The 20,957-nt window shown below is 45.8% G+C and overlaps 1 protein-coding gene across 2 annotated transcripts in view; it reads left to right on the forward strand.

The window, feature by feature from the left end:
* The window catches only part of LOC118001969 (fibronectin type III domain-containing protein 1-like), a 98,610-nt gene that overhangs the window by 20,119 nt on the left and 57,534 nt on the right, over positions 1-20,957 (forward strand). Inside the window, exons 2-5 of one of the 2 annotated variants that reach the window (XM_034992182.1) lie at positions 5,218-5,412; positions 7,732-7,818; positions 8,244-8,312; positions 20,542-20,748. In XM_034992182.1, coding sequence (XP_034848073.1) covers positions 5,218-5,412; positions 7,732-7,818; positions 8,244-8,312; positions 20,542-20,748 — 558 coding nt within the window. Of the gene's footprint in view, positions 1-1,287; positions 5,413-7,731; positions 7,819-8,243; positions 8,313-20,541; positions 20,749-20,957 lie in introns of those variants that run through there. The other variant, XM_034992181.1, reaches the window with a different exon arrangement.

A 20,957-nucleotide genomic window follows, 5' to 3' on the forward strand; every position in this document is an offset into this window, starting at 1 on the left:
GACTGTACTCTTACAGATGGGCGGTGATGTCTGAAGCAAGACAATGAGAAGTTAAGATACTGAGATTCACTTTGAACCATTTGGAACTCACATGGGATTATCACATAGGCAGTAGGGACTGTTGGTCTGGGATGGTTAGGCCAGCACTGGACATGTAGCGGTCATCAGTTTTGCTAGTAGCCAAAGCCTGTATAGCATCCCACAGTTCCCTCCCCAAAGCCATCCTGGGATGGGACTTCCTTTCTTCTCTGGAACCCAGGCCAGTTTTTTTCAGAGCCTTTACTCCTCTCAGGGGACAGAGGGAGGTCTGGCAGTGAGATATGAGTCCTTGAACACATCTGTACCTAAAGTGAGACGAAATTGTGCCTTTAGACACAGTGGACAACACTCCTTAATATGTCTTCACTATTTGCTTGATCTTCCTGGTCCTTAGAAGTGTTTGGGTTGGAAATCCTTGGTTGACCTCGTGAGTCTAAAACCTCCTAACATCTTTTTCTTCAATCCATCAGCCATTTAAGTGAGCACCAGGTGTATGGTCAATATCTGGTGTCAAGAAAGATGCCAGAGTGGGAAGGTGAGCAAGGGCCAGGTGAGGTGTGATGCCCCTTGTCTACTGTGAGAAATGGGCCCTGCAGATGTTGGTCAGGCCAGCCTGGCCCTGGGAACCTAGCTCTGGCATCCTGGGGGCATCCTCAGCCCTGGGGAACCCCTTGAGGTCACTCTGCAGAAGCTGAAGACCTTCCAAAGACAGACATTCCAGAGCCATTGGAATTTTGGTCTCCATCCTTGAGCAGAAATGGATCCATACTTTGGCCCTGGAGCCAAAGTGGCCTCCTAGAACCGTCTTGGATAAGACCTGAAATTTGGAGCTAGACCAAAGTAACAACTCTAGGTGCTGACTGTGCCCTTATTGTCTGTTCCTGAACAAACCAGTAGAGGTCTCATAGGAGCTATGGCTCAGAAATGTCTAGCCTAGCAGTTGCTGGGTATCCAAAATATCACCAAAATACCATTGCCACTTGGTCCCTGGCAAAATATCCTTGAATCTGGATAATGTTTACTGGCATGAACTATGGAAATGACTTTCTCATGGTATGAAATTGCTGGAGTCGTAGCAGACTCTACTAGCTTCCTTCTTCTATCTGGAGCACCTTACCATCTGCTCCATTCAAAGTCACCTTGAATGGAGAGAAATGAGAAAAGACATGGACAGGAAATTCTTTATACTTAACCTAACATCCCTTAGGCTGCCACTTAAGCTCATTTCCTCATTTTGTATCCGGGGTAAAGGAAAAAACAGCTTGTCATGGCCTTAACCTGTCATTCAGGCTCTGGGAGGTTACTTCCTCGTGTTCCCTCTGCTGGGCCATAGAATTCCTGTTGTCTTGACTTTGGGTTTGTCCTTTTTCCTTTTTAGAGAGGCAGTTCATGGGATTTATAGCTTTAAAGGATGTACCCAGTATCATCTTTATTAGACAAGAATATAGAAAACTATTACAAAAGGTTATGTGCTGCATTTATCTAGCAGAGAGGGTGGTCTGGTCTAAGTTTCTAAGAACAGTTAGAATAAATCAGGAATCACTTTGTCATATTTCATCCTTATGCTCCCAGAATACTGATCCCACAACACAGAACCAGAATGCAGTCTGCAGACCTGGAAACCAATTTCACAGCCTTTATGCCTTGACTGCACATTTAAGGAATGAAATCAGGAGACCTACAAAACAATCATTGGGAAGAGAACATACGGTCATATTTCTAGTCCCAAGAAGCAGCTTTCTGTCAAGTAATTCACGGGCACGTGCATTGATTTGTGCCTTCTCAGACTGGTTCTTCCTCAGATAGATGCTGGTTTGATGAGTTCACTGAGAGCTCAGGCATGAGGGGCTCTGGATGGGGCTGGAGTGACAGAAAAGATTGCTTTCTATCCAGGCCTCCTCTTCTTCTTCTTCCTCCAACTCTTCCTAAGCGGGCACAGATGATGTTCACTAGGAAGCATCAAAAATGACATCAGTTTGAAATATCAAAGTAGATAACAATCCAGGGAATGAAAATATCTGCTAATCAAGCCACCATATGGTTTGTTTAACGGACCCAGGTTGCGTGTGTTGGGGGGAGGGTGGGAGGAAGGGTCATGGTAGATTGGCCTAAGGCCTTTGGAAAACCGTAAATTCAGGATGGATCTTAAGGAGATTGACGGTAAGGCTGCCTTGAAAGTATGGTTTCCAGGTCTCCCAGAGGCCTTTGTGTTCACTAATGACCTTCATTAGGCAACTCTCTGAGGCCTAAGACGTCACTATTAGAAAAGTCATTTGGTCTTAGGTTTTGTCATAAGAATGCAAATGTCCCTGAGAGAGCACATCATCCACTTCTTCCATTCCTTCCAGAGAGGGGGGAGGATGAGGACACCCAGCACAAGGTGCCATAACAGTGTATTGGGGGCAGGAGTGCCCCCCCAGGGAGGAAAGTGGCATGGTGGAAGAGATGGTAAACCCAACTCTGGAGGACTCGTGATTTGTTTTAGAATGGTGGTGGCTTCCTAAATTAATTTTTGATGGCAATGGTCACAGGTCATATCTGAGCAGGGGCAAATTCTGAGGGTCTGTGAGCTGGGAGGGGGAGAGCTGGGCTTTGGAATTGGGTGAAGCAGGGTTTGCGTCTGACTCCGCTCTGGGGCAGCTGTGTGACTCCGGGTGAACCCTAACCTTGCTCCTGGCCTTCTTTACTCATCTGGAATACAGAGGGAGTAAATGACACCTCCCAGGTGGTGTGTGTTCTGAGCACCTCATGTAACGTAGGGTTAGGTGCTCAGAGCCGTGGGCGGTGGGTGGTAGACACTCCATAAACCCTCTCCTCCTGTCCATTGCCCTCTCCCATTTGTATTTACTGTAGTTGAGCACCATATGGCCTTTCTCTCAGCATCCAAATGTTGGCTCAGGCAGTTATCAAGTTGAGACACACTGATGATACTTGATCATTGGCTAGAGGAGGGCAAACAAACTCATGCACAGACACAGTTGGAAGCTCCGATTGTGTAAGCACAGTGAGGTGATGGTCATTAGGTTTTGGCAACCCAGAGGTATTTCCCCCTTGCCCTTTTTTACTTTGTGCATCTCTTACTGGAGCTCCTTGAAGGTTTGAAGTATCTCCCCATATGCTGGGCTGATGCAACCATTTGAATGTGGATTCTCACTTGTGTTGGAAACTCTTTTATGCTGTGTCCAAGAATAGACGCAAGACAGGGCCAGGAAGAACAATGAGTATATTTATCAATTGTTCTTCTTTTCAGATTATCAGTAATGAAAGTCAATCATTTTCAAGCCTAGGCAGTATTGTACTGATTGAATCACGAGCGCCTAAGAGAAAATGTGACAGTGCTTGGGGGTCACTGGCCTCTTGTTTTTGGCTGTCTGTCCAGGAGCTAACTTTCCTTAAGGGAGATTTGGACTCGAACTGTAAAGAAAAACGTTATTCACATATTCATTCATTTGTTTTCTTCCTTGGGAGACTCGCCCAACCATGAGCATCCCTTTGCAGTTTTGGAACGGGGGCGGGGAACCTCGCTTTGCTCTTGCACACCTTTTGGTCAGTGTGAAATATTGGATTCCTGGGACTGATTGCTGCTGTTGGGGGAAATAGGGATCACGACTAGAAAAAGCTGGTTAGTCAGATGGCAGAGAAGGAGGAGAGGTTTTTGTAGTGAAGCCTTGGGGGAAAGAAAGGGAACTGAAAGAAGGGAACCCCAGTCTTCTGGCTAAGTAAGTCCTGGAAGGTTTCTCGTGGGCAAGGAGGGAGGGGTACATGAGAATTATTGAAGAGTAGCCATGATTGCTAGTAAATGCCCAGAAAGTCACCGACGCACTGTGTGTACAATCTCCTCAACTCAAAATTTTGCAGAGAGCGCTAGGTTTCTTGTCTATGATTTCTCCCATTATGGGCTTATGGGACCCTCATCCCTGGAACTGGGGAGGGGAGGCTTTGTGGGTTTTGCTTCCTGCCCGGAGTCTGACAACATGCTTTTGTCTCCAAAACAGGCACTCTTTCTTTACTGCTTTGAAATCATCAGATCCATTCTCTTCTTCTTCATTCCTTGGATTTCTTTGAGTGAGGCCATATGAGTTCTCCTTTTTCATCATTTTACTCCTGAGGCAGTGGGGCAATTTGGGGAGGGATGAGTGATGTATGCTAGCATCATCTGTGGTTATGGTGTTCAGAATTTTCACCTGGTATCAAAATCACATACTAACCAGTCCACGTGTCGTCACAAAACACTCCTTCCCCTTTCTTCTTCCATGAGGTTCCAAACTCATTTTTCTTCATGGTACTCAGTTTAAAGGTTTCTGGGTTTCTTAGATTACTTTTCTCTTTCCTGAGAGTGCCTTGTATCATTGAATAAACAGTTTCAGATCCAGGTTTGCCTAAAATTTGTTTGACTGTTGTGTGAATGTTTAGCATCTATTCATATGATGTAATGTTGCAGGATCTGTTACAATGTGAGCTGAGAGATTTTGTTTGACAAAATGTTATGTGTCATTTGGGTTATTTTTCAAAATCAAGAATATGTTTATGGGACCTCATAACTGAATATAAAAATGTAATTGTGCTTCTTAATAACTTGCTTTTCTTCTTCTGGGACAAAATATGGAAACATTTAAATTAGCTCTATGCAGATGAACCAGAAGCTTACCTCCCTTCTAAGGTGTTGATGATCTTGATTTGTTTTCTTTGTGGAAATGAATGCTTCTGTTATCTCGCTTTGGATGCAATGGTTAGTCGTCCCCATCATGACAATTTTATATTGTTCTTCTCGGAGGTATTTTAAAGATTGTCCAACTGTACCATATAGAATACTAAGAGCTTATTTGATATATGAATGCCTCTGGAGAACATGTCAAATTATGAATTCGTTATTCCTGCACTAGCAAGGCAACATAATCAAGCCAGAGAATGCCTAGAGTTTGTTTTGATTTGTTTCACTTTTGTTTTAAATTTACCACCCACAGTTATCCAAAATACATAAAAGCTTGTGGGTTTGATATGTTTGTTTTGCTCTCTCATACTGTAACAATGTTCAAACATGACTATACTTAACGTCTTTAGGACCAGACAAATTAAAAGTCATTTGCTCTTTTGATAACAATATCAGAGAACATTGGAAAAAAATTCCTTTTCACAATCTGCCATTCCCATAAGTTGATAGTTGCGCTGTTTGCATAGCTGACCACCCACTGAAGCCAAGGCACGTGAAACTGCTGTCCACTAAAATGGGCCTGAAAGTCACGTGGGACCCACCCAAAGATGCTACCAGTAGACCCGTGGAGCATTACAACATTGCCTATGGGAAGTCACTGAAAAGTCTTAAATACATCAAGGTGAATGCCGAGACGCACTCCTTCCTTATTGAGGATGTGGGTAAGTGACTCTATGGTCTTGTTCCCGGTCAGAACTAACTGTACACCAACATTCTCAGTTCCCTTCTTAGGTAGGATGGCTGTTTGTGAGACACAGTGTGGCCAGGCTCCAGGGACCTCATGGTTCTTTGGGAACAGGTAGCTGAGGTCATGAGGCTGTTGCTTAATCTTTATCTTGCCCTTGGACTTCCCATTCTGCATTTGAACTCAAGTATTTCTGGGTAGTTCTCCAAACGAATGTAGGAAACCAGTTTTTAGTTTCTGAATGTGCTTTTGGAAAGCATGTTGTTTCTTTGTTTCCTAGAAACTTTACTTTGTAGCCTAATCTTGAGATTTCTAATTTATAAACCAATTAGAGATTACTCAAATAATATGTCCCTGTGAGGGTGTGTGTGATATGTCATGCTTAGACACATCTGGTTCAAAGACATGACATTCTCCCCATTAAATTTGATTCTGGAAGTCTGTAATACTTAAAAATTTTTCTAAATATATTGTTTTATAAGTGCAAGTGTAGGTGGTTTTGAACATAGGCTTTGAGCTGCCTCCTTGGGACCCTCTATCTTTTGCTTTTTTGATCCTACGAGCCTGAAACTCCCATTTATTCTACAGTCCAACCTCATGATGGATCGTAAGGAAGTAACAGAAGTCAGCATCTCTGACAACCAGGTCTCCCTGCACTGGGTTTCCGTTTTCCTGCCTTCCTTTGGTGGATCAAAATCAACTAACTCATGGCTCCTCAGATTCCTGGCCATTGTCTACACATTTACTCTCTCTCCACCTCCTGCATTATAATGTTAGACTTTCTGAGTAACAGAGCAGAAAGTATATAGAAGGGACATCAAAGGAGCCAGATTTCCTTCTTCGTAGTTCCAGCTAAACATACATTTCTCTGAATCTTTTCCACATCAGTATGACCCTACTAAGTACGACAGTGAGGTTAAATGGAGAATCTGTTGGACCCAAGGCATGAGCAGGGTCATCTTTGCTTGTTCAAACCTTAGGTTGTTATGATCACTGCAGAGAAGAAAAACATGCAAAAAGAGAGCCCTAGAACTCACTGAAAAACAAATAGTCTCTCCCAAGTAACTCACTGATGAGTTAATGGGAATCAGAGACATGTGGATTAAATTGCCTTGAAATGCGAATAACCTCAGAATGAAGAGAGAAAGTGCCTGGCAAAGCATGATTTTGTGTGCTGTCTGACCCTAGAGAGCATTTCCCAGTTAGTCCAGCAGGCCATGCCAAACCCTACATGCTACCAGGCCCTGCCACAGTCAGACAGAGGTCCTACTGACCTCGAGCACAGCAGGGGTGCTAGATGGCATCTCTGTGTCGCTGTTGCTGGGCCTCTGGCCCTAGAACCGAAGTTCTGTTATAGAAACACTTCTCACCTTGAGAAATGTACATATGCTTCTTGCCTTTGACACATCTAACACTTATCTCTCCAACCGTCCGTCCCATCAAACGCCCACAAACTCTCATCTCTCCAAGGAACTGGCGCCTTCACTTACCTTTCACAGTAATTCATTTTGAGGAAAACCAGCACAATTGGAGTTTTCCTTTCTGCAGCTGCAAATTCAGGGCACACTCACACGGTAATGTGGTCTCTCGGTTTCCCTTCCCGTCCCACCGACTTCAGGAGCTCAGCCAAAGAGACCATGGCTATTTGGCCTTGACCCCTATATACACGTCAAAGTGAAGCCCAGTTATTTCAAGATTAACATGTCCAAGGTTCCAACAGCTGTTTCTCTAGGTTTTTGTTGAAATGGTCAAAGACAACAACATGCAGACCTAGTAAAGGGAGTATTCACTGTCATAAGGAGAAAAATTTCATGAAGCTTTACATGTTGCAATGAAGATTTCCCATGTGCTAAATTTTATGAGTTACCCTGAAATTTTCTTTCTGTGCTTTGGAGTTTTCTGTTTGAAGCTTCCAGGGGGAGATATTATTTGCAGGTACTGACACTGTAGACTATAAAACACCTACTTAGTGGATGGTGCGTTCCTATTTCCTACATTAATTTCACATTAAAAAGCTCAAAAGCCTTTTCTATTGACAGCTTATGAATCCAGGTTTATTAGACATGCCATGTACTTTGTACTAAATAAATTTCGTGTTCTTTGGGTCAGGCATATTTTCGTTGCATGAGAGGAATGTTAGTGATATTGATTAAAAAGAGAGAGAGAGAGCTGTAGTTAGACTTGTCACTTAATTCAGATTTTTATATTTGGTTATACATAAGGGAGACAGTTAGTGAATCACACTGTCATTCCTGGAGATTTGAAACGGTGGCTTGATGTAAACCATATGTTTCAGAGCCGGGGGTAGTGTGCTTTGTGCTGGTTACTGCAGAAAACCCCAGTGGAGTGAGCCGTCCGGTTTACAGAGCTGAAAGCCCACCTGGTAAGTCATACCTAGAATTGGAGGCTGTATTTTTGTTACTTAGATGGGGAGAAACATCCTTCTTTGCTTTCTCGGATCTATACAGATTTAGAATCTTTAAAGGGTTCCTGAGCAAGAATGACTTGTATAGCAAGCTGAAAGATAGAAAACTAGGAGAGACTTATCCCTGCTTTTAAAGTAATTTTGATGTAGGTTGTTAGCGTTTTGTCCTAAATTTTTGGAGTACTCATTAGAGTAAGCCATGTGCAAAAGACCAAGAAGATGTGATGTCCAGAAAGCTTAGGTGCCTCGTTACGGATGTGGCCTGAGCGGATCCTTTTGAGGACTGTTGAAAAGACCACTAAACATGTGTTAGGGCTGCACTGAAATGTGGAAAATCCAATCGTCCTCGTTTCTAACTATGAAGTTGCATTTTCCTCATTTAGGAGGTGAATGGATCCAGATTGATGGTTTTCCCATTAAGGGTCCAGGACCATTTAATGAAACCACCACAGGTACTACGTGCTCCTTCGGTTCATGTCCTCACTGAAGCACCGTCTCGCAAGAGGGTTGTGCTTCTGTCACACACATGTGCTCACCAACCTTCATTTAGTTCCCATCGCTAAACTAACACACATGCCACACGGTTTTGGTCAATCTGCTCTGCACCCGATGGCCCAGACTGCAGCCGGTGTTGCTCATTTCGCACTGTTCTTTCACGTGCTGGTGTGGGGAAGTGTCCTTGTCTACATCTGGGGTTACTGTTGCACTGTTAACAGGCAAATATGGTGGTTGAGATGGCAGCCCTGGCCTGATGAGGATATTTATAGCTCTGTTACCTATGGATGGCATAAATGAATGGAATCCACCAGGAAGTGGCTTTTATTGGCTAATATGCTGTATCAAGCCTTTCTCTCTTTTCTCATAAGCATGGGATATTTTGTGATATGTTCGAGCACCTGCCTTCCATCTCTGCTCCATATTTGTATATATGTCTGTTTTATCATTTGGATGTTGATGTTGTCTAGTCATATTGTTTTACTTGTTGAGGGAAGTGTTAACATTTCTTGTATGCTTTTTTGAATACATTTAATTAATGGTGAAAAAATAATGCAAAATGAATGCAGTCATTTTGGAGTGTGGTTGGATAATATCCCAAAGGCAATATGGCGAGGACCTGTATTCTGTTTTCATGAATGCTGTTTTTAAGTCCGTCAATCTGGTGTTGTTGTTGAGAGGAAGGTGAGTACTTTGAAACCAATGACCATAATCTGCTTCTCAGGTCAGGTTTGATGGGTGTAGGCAGTTTCGAAGTCCCCTTTCCACAGAAAGGGGGTGAAAAAATGAAACAACCAGAAAAGGAAGCTGGCTTTCAAGGAAAGGTGATATGCTTTTGTTCCAATATGTTGGACTTGGGGCGACCATGGGGTGTTGGAAGGGAGACATCTCGGAGGTGATTGGAGGTGGGGAGATGAAAGTCGGAAGAGAGAAGTAAGGGGCAGGCGTGGATTCCAGAGTCATGCTCCAGAGTGAGAGTGGAAGCCGAGTGTGTATGAGGGTGACAGGAGGGACAAGAGCAAAGGGCCACAGTCAAAACTGAGAGGATGATGACAGTCGAATAGCCAAGATGGTAGTACACCTAGGAAATGTGCAAAATATGCAAGGGTGTGTTTATTCCGAGACTGTCCACCCCTGAAGAGGCACATGTAAACTTTTTATTGACAGATGTTCAGTGCCTTGTATTGGAATCTTGTATTTTAGATGACCATTTTATTTTTTATAATCTTTCTGATAAAGTTTTCCGAATGACAGTGGTTTTAGAACAAGTAATTTTCTTTTGCTTTTTCTTAAGTAATTAATTTCTTATGCCTTCTTTAATAAAAACATGTGTGTGTGTGTGTGTGTGTGTGTCTGCAACCTTTCTGAGTGAGCACGAGTTACAGAAACGCTGGGAACTGGGACTCACGGACAGTCGTGCTCCAGCTCGTTATTGGTTTTGCATACTGTGAAATCATTTAACCTCTCTCTGTAGGAGACTTTGTATGCCCTAGTTGCCAAAGGGCACTCTTCTGTAATATATAATACTATATTTGTTATATATTATGATAAAAAAGATACTGGAAGAAATTGCTAGCTGAAACCATTTCCAGCATAAGATATAAAGCAGAATTTTTTCTTTTAAAAAAATGAATAACAGAATGCACAGACTTGGTTACAGTGCTCCAGAAAAAAAATTACATGTCATTAGTAATAAAAATAATAAGAATAATTTATGAGAAGTTATCAATAAATGATCAGCATGCATCTATGCCTTTTTTTTTATAAGGCTTGGAAAATATGCTATGCTGCTATTCTGAGGAATGGTTAAATAAATGACAATCCCATTAAACAAAGTAAGTATTCTGAGTTCCAGGTATCTTCATTCAAAGGAAAGGATTTGTCCTCAAAATGTAGACATTGGCATTGGCTCCTGGTGGAAGGCCCCAAGGGTTCCTTTTAGTGTTTTGCATGGTAACATCTCACTTTCTTTGAGTGTTTTACTTGAAACCAGAGGGAAATCTATCCTTTTGCTCTGCTGGAAACAGTAGTTTCAGTACAAATTCCAGAAGTCCTCCTTTTGTGGCGGAGACCTATCTTGACCTCACTGTCTTTCCCTAATTATTAGATTCATTCATTCAGTGCCATTGGCTTCCCAGGGGCAGGTCTGGATGCTACAGATACAATAGGGGGTAAGACAAACAAGGGCTTGCCTTAACAAAGACTGGATTCTAGTGGGAAAGAAAGACAAACATGTAAGCAAAAAAATAACGCATATAATCTGTATTAGTTTGTGAGGACTGCCATAACAAAATACCACAGAGGGTGGCTTAAACAACAGATGTTTATTTTCTCTCACAGTTCCAGAGTCTGGAAGTCTAAGATCAAGGTGTCAGTAGGTTTGATTTCCCCTGAGGTCTCTCTTTGGCTTGTCTTTCCTCTGTGAGTGCACATTCTTGGTGTCTCTATGTATCTCTGACTTTCCTCTTCTTAAAAGGACACCTGCCAGATGGGAGTAGGCCCTACCCCAATGGCCTCATTGTAACTTAATCACATCTTAAAAGGCTCAGTCTCCAAAGACAGTCACATCCTGGGATAATTGGGGGTCAAGGCTTCAACATATGATTTTGAGGGGGGACACAATTCAGCCTGTAACAGAATCATAAATTCTTTGAAAAATGAACAACACTGAGATATGGACTAAGCTGAGTGGGGGAGCCCAGGAGGGGCTAAGATGGTGGCACCAGGCTGAGATGGTATGGGGACCGCTGGCCGGGGTGAGCGTGAGGAGGAGGAAGAACATGACAGGCAGACTCGAGTGATTCTCAGACTAGTCACTCGTCCAAATCTGAAAGCCCTCAGGACTCAGAAAGTAGGAGGACTAAGCAGAACTGCAACTCTGGCAGAAGTTTTGGCTTTGGCTTTGGCTTTGGCTTTGGGTAGCTCATCTTATATCTTTTAGTTAGAAAGTTTTCTTTGTATTTCAATGTGAAATCCCTCCTGTTGAGATGTAAACCCATATCCCTTTGTTTTGTCCCCAGGGAAGAGAGGTCCCGAGTCCATTTAGCTATTGGAATCTTATTATTTACCTTCCCTGCAGACTTCTTTTCTGAAGTTGTTTTAGCTTTTTATTTCTGTGATCAGATGTGGGGTCATCTGGTCTGTGCCGAGCCAGATACTGGGGTCAGGACAAGACCATGGCCCAGCTCTGATTTCAACCAACCCGGGGACTCAGCATGCAGGTCATTCTGCTTTCACCGGCTCTTCATCTGGAAAATTTTAGTTTTCAATAGCATCATGTGTGTTTTTTTAAAAGATTATTTATTTATTTATTTGCCAGAGAGAGAGAGAGAGAGCATGTGAGAGTGCAAGCAGGGGGAGTGGCAGGCAGAGGGAGAAGCAGGCTCCCCCCTGAGCAAGGAGCCTGATGTGGGGCTCGATTCCAAGACCCTTGGGATCATGACCTGAGCCGAAGGCAGATGCTTAACCTATTGAGCCACCCAGGCATCCCAGGATCATGTGTATTTTTAATAAGGTGATGGTTTTCTAAAACTCTAGTCATTCGTGCTGTCCTTAAGCTATGGCGCCCAAACTAGACAGAGTACTGAGATAAAAGTCTCTTCTTTTAGATTTCTGCCTCGTATTTTCTTACATTATATTTTAGTCCATGAAGTTTGCTCATTTTTTAGACAATTAAATCATAGCTCCGACTTGAGTTCACAGTTCTCTTTGGCCATTCTCAACCAACACTGGCATAGCTGCGCCCAGCCATTCCCTGACCTCCACGTTGCTCCCCAAATACAAATAGCATGTTGGCTCTTGGCTCATAATAGCCTGTCCACACTGGCGTCCTCCATGATGGGGGCCCACCTGACATCCTCATGTCATGGTTTCCAGCTGCCACCACCTGCTGCCCGTGGTAGAGTTGCTCTTCTCCACAGTCATCTTGCTTTTTCAACTCCCTCACTGTCCTGAGCTCCCTTCCAGACTTACTTGGGCTTTGGGTCCATAGACCCTTCCCATTTCCACAGTCCAGTGCTGTCTCCTGTCTCATTTCTTGTCTTTCCTGGTCCCCCTCCTGTTAGCTCGGCCAGCACCCCTGACCATGGGACGGCCTCTGTGGCCTGCTAGTCCCCATACCAGGGCCCCTACCTCCCTGGCTTCCCTCCTGCATGTGAATTGCTGAGCCTTGTGGGAGAAGCAAAGAGCTAAGCCGATCGGTACCTCTGTGACTCCTTACAGCTGGTCTGCTAACTCCAACTGGGTCCTCAGCTCTGCTTGGCAGTTGTTCTCTGTGTCCTTACTCAGATTACTTCCTTTCTTCCATGGCTTAGCAGGTCCAGAATATTGCCACTTTGCTCGAGCTCCTTCCTCCTGTCCTCCTCTTGCTTCTAGCCTTGCTTCCTGCCTCCCTTTGAAATAAAGGTTATCAGCATGACACCCCTCCTCTTATTCCCCATGACTTCCAAACCCTCATCTCCCTTCCCTCCTCTTGGCTCTGAGGGGAACTGCTGTCCCCATGACTCTTCAAGGTTGACTTCATAGATGTGAAGCTGCATAGCATGCCTGGTCAGACCCGAGGGCAGACCTGGGTTCGGGTCCATTACGGGAGCCCCGCTACTCTCCGCGGTGCCTGCCTCTAAAAGCTGATACCTGCTGTTGAATGGGTGTCAAATTACTTGACAGAGAAATGATGAAACTAAGAAACTATGCAAACCACAGTTTGGCATCTTTATTCCTTCCCTGGCATTCCTTTCATAGGAAATACCTATGGTCATATGAGAAATGGATATTGCATAATCTAAAATTACGAATTCTGGCCTTTTCTATCAATAGTTCATCAAAGCAAACACTGACCTTCAGGTATATCTTCTTGCCAATTTGTTTAAATGTGACTGACGTGGAGAGTGGAAATTCTAACCCTAGTGTCCTGCGACGGGCCCTTTCCTGACCCATTGACTTGAGGGTACAGTCACCATCAGGCTGTACTCCCCACCCTGTCCACTCCCGCACGGCTGGCTGGGCTGCAGCTCCAGCACATTCCTGAATCTGTAGCTGTAAAATCCTGCAGCTGTGAAATGCTGGGGCTTGATGGGAAGGTTGTTTGTTTGTTTGTTTTTTTAAGATTTTATTTATTTGACAGAGAGAGAGAGACAGCGAGAGAGGGAACACAAGCAGGGGGAGTGGGAGAGGGAGAAGCAGGCTCTCCGCCGAGCAGGGAGCCCGACGCGGGGCTCGATCCCAGGACCCCGGGATCATGACCTGAGCCGAAGGCAGTCGCTTAACGACTGAGCCACCCAGGCGCCCCTGATGGGAAGGTTTTAGGCTCCTTTCGAGGAACCGTCTCAGGTTCTAAGTTTTATTCTAAGGTTCTAGGGTTCCTTTCAGCTGGGAAATTTTGTGAATTTAGGACACGAAGTGGATCGATTCCACCACTTATATTGGGTGCTTTTAATCTTAATTTTATTCAATAAATTCAACAAACTAAATTTTAATTGCTTTGCAAGCAATTGGGAACCATTTGTAGTACTGAGAAACGGCTCTGCGCCTTTTTCTCCATCCCTTTGACTGTTTTAGGTCAGCAAAATAAAAAATCATATTGTTAGAGGGAGACACGCTGAGCTGCAGTTTCTAGGTGGTGAATTTGTGCCTGAGCGCAGGGAGGTGCACGGAGTAAAGAGGTGTCGCCAGTGATCCACTGGCCCCACCTCTCCCAATGGCCCCGTTGTCTGTGCCGCCCCCTTCTCTGTGTGCAAAGGCACGAGTGCCACCACGTGAGCCAGGAAGAAGCCCCGTGAACGTAGATTTTATTTATGTATTTGACAGGGAGAGACACAGCGAGAGAGGGAACTCAAGCAGGGGGAGCGGGAGAGGGAGAAGCAGGCTTCCCGCCGAGCAGGGAGCCCGATGCGGGGCTCGATCCCGGGACCCTGGGATCACGACCCGAGCCGAAGGCAGACGCTCGACGACTGGGCCACCCAGGCGCCCCTCCGTGAACGTATTTAGACTGTTGGTGTCGCCGTGGGTCGACGGTGCAGGCGTAGCGCACCCGTGAGCATTTACACACAGTGCTGCCACCTCCGGGGCTCCATCCGGAAATGCTGGAGCCAGACCCGGGCTTAACCTGTACCCCAACCCAGAATATTTAATAATCATGATCAGATGGTCCTCTTTTCACACGCTAGTTTCAATGAACGCCCTGGCCAACGGGAATTAGTGATGTCTGTGGCCTGATTTTCTCAGTGGCTTTCTCGTGCCGTCAGGAGCTTTAGTAAGTGCAATTTAGGGCAAAGATCAGGTTCTGCTTCCTAGCCCGGAGGCAGGGTGAGCCGCCCCAGAGGCTCTTCTTTGTATCTCCAGGGCCTGGGGCGAGCACACGGAGGCCCTCCATAAATGTTTGTTAAGCAGAAGTGCATTTGGAGGCTGCTCGCCCTCCGTGGCTGTGCCTCGGCAGAGGAGATGAGCCGTGACAAGGGTAAGGCAGTGTGAGATGTGAGGCAGAGCGTCACCCTGGCTAGTTCAGCCGCTGCCGCTGGGGCTGGTCCTGGGCAGGCCAGGGTGTCGGCCACAGAGGGGTGCTGTCATCAATCAGAGATCCTCATTCTTGCCTTCTGTGTCTTGGAATGACATGTTGTGCATTTGTGGATTGGAATTCCTCGAGGCGGCTGGTCTGTGAAGACGAGGCGTGTACACAGCAAGATCCGTCTGCTGTGGGGATGCCCCTTCTTCCTGGGGGCTCCCATCTTATCGGAGTGCCTGCTTCGAAGTCGCCTCTCCCATTAGAGTGTAGACTTCCCCAGCCTTCGAGCCCATTCTTCAACAATGAAAAAGTAGGCGGTGGAGGCCTGTGTGCGGAGCTGTGTAACTTCTCCGGTAGCCGAATGTTCTTGGTTCGGAGCAAAGCCCTCAGGGGTTCCAGCCCCCAAAAGAAATGCCCTGGAAGGGAATCAGGAGCTGATGCGGACTGGAGAGGCTTCTCGCCGCATTCTGTGGTGTTTCCTCTGTATTGATGAATGTGAGTACGTGCTCACAGATTTTCCCATCAGTGAGTGGCTGGGAAGCCGGCGACCAGGAGTGAGGCCGTTTCCTCGGGGGTGCGGTGGGTGCTCACTTCAGTGGCTGCTCCAGGTGGGCAGGGCAGGGCCCGAACGCTGGCGAGATGAACTGTCCCCACATGTGTGGCCTTGAGTGAAGGGGCTGCCGACTTTGCCTTCATGTCCTGCACCTGTTAATATACCTAATGCTTCTGACGAGATCAGCATCTTGGGGGATGGCAGACCCATCGTGGGCTTTTCTTTTCATGTCTGAGTGAAAAAGAGGCCAGGCACGTCCCTTGTGAGGTCTCTGATGAGGGATGTGGTTCTTATATTGGATCCCTGCAAATGCAGATATTAGTCCTGAAAGAAAGCCTTTCTCTTTTAACTTATCAACCTACTCATATATCATAACTGGGTCTTCCATTTGCAAAGCGTATGTTGGGTCACAGTAAAAAGTTGAATTAATCAGTAGCCACTCAACAGAAACAAGGTCTTTCATTTCCAGGAAACAAGTGCATTACTTACTGTCCTCCTGAATGAAAGCAATGCCGAAGAGCTTTAGACCAAAACAAACAAACTGAACCAAACAAACCTTGGAACCGAGACATAGTTTTCCTCAGAATATTTCCCACTCCTTCGTCTTGGCTTCCAGAGTCTAGGAGGCTAGCCCTTCATTACACTGCGGGGTGAAGAAATGCCAGGTGTCTGCATTTCAGCTGCTGAGGCGATCAGGAAAGGGCTGTTGCTTCCCTTGCTTTCCGTGGCCCTCATGGGTCCTCAGGAAGAGCTTCTGGAAGCGACACTGCCCCCAGAGGGATCTAGAGCAGATGCTTCCAGTGACTGCACCTGCCCATCTCGAATGGAGGAGACCTCCGCAGCTGGAGAAACTTCCTGATCCCCTCAAGCTGTGTCCGTGGGGCTGGGCCAGGGCTGGGCTCCCCCCAAGCTCCTGTCGCAGGTGGCTGAGGACATTGGCGGCTGGTATGGTTCTTCCGGGCTTATAGATGAGCCGCTGCCATGAGTAGGAAGCCGACCCTCGCTCGGCCTACACAGTAAGATTGTCGGCTTAGTGTAGGGAGAGACGCCCCTCAAAAGGCTTAGGATCTGTAAGAACCGAGGGACATGTCCATGCAGGTGGTTGCTGAACCTCTTCATTCTCACATCCGTGGCAGGGGCTTCACGGCCAACCTGTGCAGAACCCTGTCTTGGGGGACCTGGCATTTTGCAGCCCTAGTCCTGGGTGGTGAAATCAATGGCATGAAGTAGTTTTCACTGATATTCATAGCACTGCTGGGGTCAAAGTCCGCCACAAATGGACACTTTGGATGTCAGCCTGAAGGTGCTGATGTACCAGTGGTCCTTGGGGCTTCTCAAACTGGGCTTCTCAGAACCTGGGAGGACGCTGCCCTGCCGGAAGTCCACAAAGGCTTAGGAGACATGGGCCACGTCCACAGGAAGTGCTTTCTGGATGATCTTTCAAAATGTTACTTTCTACTTTAAAACAAACCCCGAGATGTTAAAGAGTAGTCTACAAAATTGAAGTGGCATTTTTTTTTTAAATTTATTTATTTATTTATTTGAGAGAGAGAGAGAGAGAAACAGCATGAGAGGGGATAGGGTCAGAGGGAGAAGCAAGCTCCCCGCTGAGCCAGGAGCCTGATGTGGGACTCGATCCCAGGACTGTCACATAAGACTTAGAGAAAGCACTGAAATAATTTCATAGCAAGTGCCTTTGAACCATATGGATAGTTTTTTTTTTTTCTTAATGTGTGCATCAGCTTAAAAGAGGATGACCAGATGATCTATAAAGATCTATGGAAGATGTTTGATGGTATGTGTCCCAGAATATTAAAGAAAGGAAAATTTCAAAATGCTTGAAAAAAAATTACGGTTGGCTTTTCTAAAACCAAGGTTTGAAAGATGGGGGGCTGGGTTGAGGGGGTTGTTTTCACCTTACTCTGTGGTTTTCAGAGTCAGTGACTTCTGTGTGTGGCAAGAGGCCTTCTCTTACTCATTTGCTCCCGGCTGTGTGTACTGTCTGGTCTGTTTAAACGCGCGCGCACACACACACCACACGCACGCACGCGTGTGCGCTTCATGCCTACTGTGCCAGGCATTATGCTCCCCTGAGGAGGGGTCTGTCCAGCTCAGAACCTTGCTTCACATTCCTTGGCAGAAGAGGTTAGGTGGTTGGCGGGATGGCAGGTGGGGGGAGGGGAGAGCGGAACTGGAAGGTGTCTCGCGAAATGAGAATGGAACCCAGCCCACAGTGCTTGAATTCAGGTCCTCACTTGGCACTTGGTAGCTTTGTGGCCTTGGGTCAGCGACGTCACCTCTTTGAACCTCTTGGGGGTTGTGCCATGTATCCTACTTAACCCTGAAGCTCTTGTAAGGACAATTAAAATAAACTGTGTGAGGGCTTGTGGTAAACTGTGAAGTTCTGTGTAAAGTAGGCAGCGTGGTTGGTGGCTGGGGCTGGCCTCAGCCTCAGCCCTCTTCCCCGTTCCCCCTGAGTCCCTTGCTCAGCAGGCCTGGCCTCATTCTCCAGCCCTGGTGTGGGATGGCTACATAGCAGGTGGGGGCCTGGGGTGAAAGCCCGTACAGTTTGAGGGGGGCAGTGTGGCTGGCTGATGCCTAGACAGAGCCAGGGGCTGGGCAGCTGAAGCAATAAACTTCTGCCGTCTGCGACCGAACTCCACGTCCTTGAAAGCTTAGTGTTTCCTGCTCCTCAGGGACCCTGTCACTGTTCCAATGGTCTTTTTCCTTCTTACAGTTTTGTCAGCACTTTACTGTTGAGTGTCAGGGGTTATTTGTTTGGAGCAGAGACCCGCCACATTCCCAAAGCCTGGCAGGGACAGTGCGCCCTCCAGGGGCACTTTGCCCTGTAGTGTGCGTGGCCGGAAGTGTCCCAGGACTGGAACAGAGCCACAGGGCAGAGAATACCATGTCTGTTCAATAATTGATTTTTTATCTGACTCCTGTGAGACCCATGTGTGTGTTTTCAGTACATTTGCCCATTTTGTTGGAGGTCATCCCAGAACTCCCACGCTGGTGTGTTGCTTTCTGCAGTGGTGGGAGCATTGCCATAGGCCACAAAGGGATACAGAACAAGTGCCGGGGTGGGGGGGTAACACTGAGGACAGTCAAGTTGATAATAGCACCATGGACATCTGTCCTGTTTACTGCTGCCCCTCAGGAAATAGACTGTGGCAGCCATGGTTGGGTGGCAACCCTGTCATTTCTGCCCCCAAAACAAGCAGTGCAAATGGCCTGTGGCAGCTTGAGCAGGTGTCATTTTCAGCCCCACATCACTGAGAAGTTCCCTTGAGGAGGTATGAGCTTTTTATAGAAATAAAGTAAGCATCATATGTTGTTGGCAGAGATCATTTTCATCTTATGAACTTTTAAAAAACACAGTACCGACCCTTGCCCAAAGCTGGGCACCCCATAAAATCAAACCCCAGCCTCAGGTGGTTCACCCTCGGAGAGTCTATGTCATCACTCACGGGACGGTCTTCTGTTAAAACTGACTTTTGTGCGTGTGGTGACGGTTTGTGTTGGAGGCAAACAGAGGGAAACATGACTTAGAGGCTGTGAAGACAATGAAGCAAAGGGTTTTGCTTCCTGTGAAATTCTCTCTCCACGTCTATGCCCCTGCTTGTGGCTCATGTCAAGTCTATTTCATGACTTTGTACAAAGCTGAAAATGATGTGAACGCTATTCCTGAGCAAGTCAACTTGGTTATGTGTTCTGTTCTGATGAATGTCCTCTGCAAATCTGCTAACTTTAAAAACAAACCAAAACATCATTGTTGATAAATGAGACTGAACATGCTGCTCATTATTCAGATTTTGCTTTTCCTACGTGGTTTTTATGAGATATTGCCTCTGGTATTTACAAAAAGTCTTCTCACTCAGACCCCACACAAGGTCTATTCATCAGTGACCCATGCTGATAAAGGGAATTCGTGTCCACCTTTGTGACACAGTCACCTGTGGATAACTCAAGCCTTAATAAGTTTTGGCAGCCTGGATCTTTCTAGAAACGTGGAGCATCGCATTGGGAACTCATAAGAATAACCAAGTCATAGGATTAATATAGGAACTCATACAGTTACTGAATACTGTGCCATTAATGAGTTGGCTGTCAGTATTGAACACGTTTGGCAAATTATTTTCTTTTGAACTATATAAATGAGCATATTTATCATTTCCATAATCACTTAGTGGTCCCTAATTTTTATAGAAGCTAGTCCTTGAAATTGAGAGCCTACCTCTTAACTTGGAACAAAACTGAGATCAGTTTAGTATAACCCTAGGGAATGTGGTTACGCTCATGACACCAGGCTGTAAGGGCAAGTTTCATGTGGTTAGTCCTTTGGCTGCATTATTGGGTCAAAACCGAAAAATCTTAATAATGACTATTTTGCATATCGGGGAAAATATTTACTGAACCATAACATGGTATTCTCTTAGAAGCCTTTAGGAATGGGGGTGCCCAGTAACTTGAGCAGGTTATCTCCAGGTAATGTACAAAAGGATATTCCTTTTGATTAGATTCAAGGCATGGGAGCCATGTGTCTGGCTTTTCAGAATAACCATCTCCAACGGCTCTTGATTTATTGTGTTATTGAAGTTTACACTAACTCATGACATTGGATTTTGTTTCTATGCCTTCACTTAGCTGGGAATTTTCCAGTCTAAAAAATTAGTCACTGTAGATGATTGAAGAACAATGCTTGGAAGTACCCGGCTTCTGTAAGCAGAGAGACGCTTATTAGCCGGACCATATCCCTGATGCGGGCCAGAGTGCGGCTGGTGCCAGCAATGGGCTGTGTGGTCATCATCGCCGCCCAACTTAATTAAGAAGGCAAAATAGACGAGGAAGAATGTTGTAAAACATCCAAGACTTCCGGATGGCAGGCTCACAATGGGGTGTTTTCACTTTAAGTTCTGGAGACCTCTGTCTGAAATGCGGGGAGGAATGGGGGCATCGAGTGTCGATACCCTTGGGGGAAAAGTGTTCCTACTAGAGTTGATTTACCAAAAATGGATGTTTTGAGCCCAGCTGCTAATTGTTGCTGCTCCGTCTTTGGACAGACTTTCTAGACTCAGTGGTTCATGCTAACGGATATACTGTGTAATAATTTCTGTGTCATGTCCTCTTTAAGAAAAGGAAGTGCCAAACAAGCCCTTGCGTGTCCGAGTCCGATCCTCAGACGACCGGCTCTCCGTTGCGTGGAAGGCACCGCGCCTGTCGGGAGCCAAGAGTCCACGCAGATCGCGGGGTTTTCTTCTGGGCTACGGGGAAAGTGGCCGGAAGATGAATTATGTCCCACTGACAAGAGATGAGCGGACGCACGAAATTAAAAAGCTGGGTGAGTTCAATGTTAAATGGTGTCGGATGTGTTGATGACCTTTGCCATCATGTCAACGTTTAGAAGCTTGTTTGTGACCGAAAATTATATTTGAGGTGTAGTGTTCATTTTCCGGGTGTGATGATGATTCACAACTGTGTTCTTGGCTCTATCTGATAGCACCAGTTCCTTGAGCTGGGCCATTTCCCTGGACATGGAGAAGCTGATGC

Source organism: Mirounga leonina, unplaced genomic scaffold, assembly GCF_011800145.1.
Source record: "Mirounga leonina isolate KUSES-001 unplaced genomic scaffold, KU_Mleo_1.0 Mir_55, whole genome shotgun sequence".
Taxonomy (NCBI): Eukaryota; Metazoa; Chordata; class Mammalia; order Carnivora; family Phocidae; genus Mirounga; species Mirounga leonina.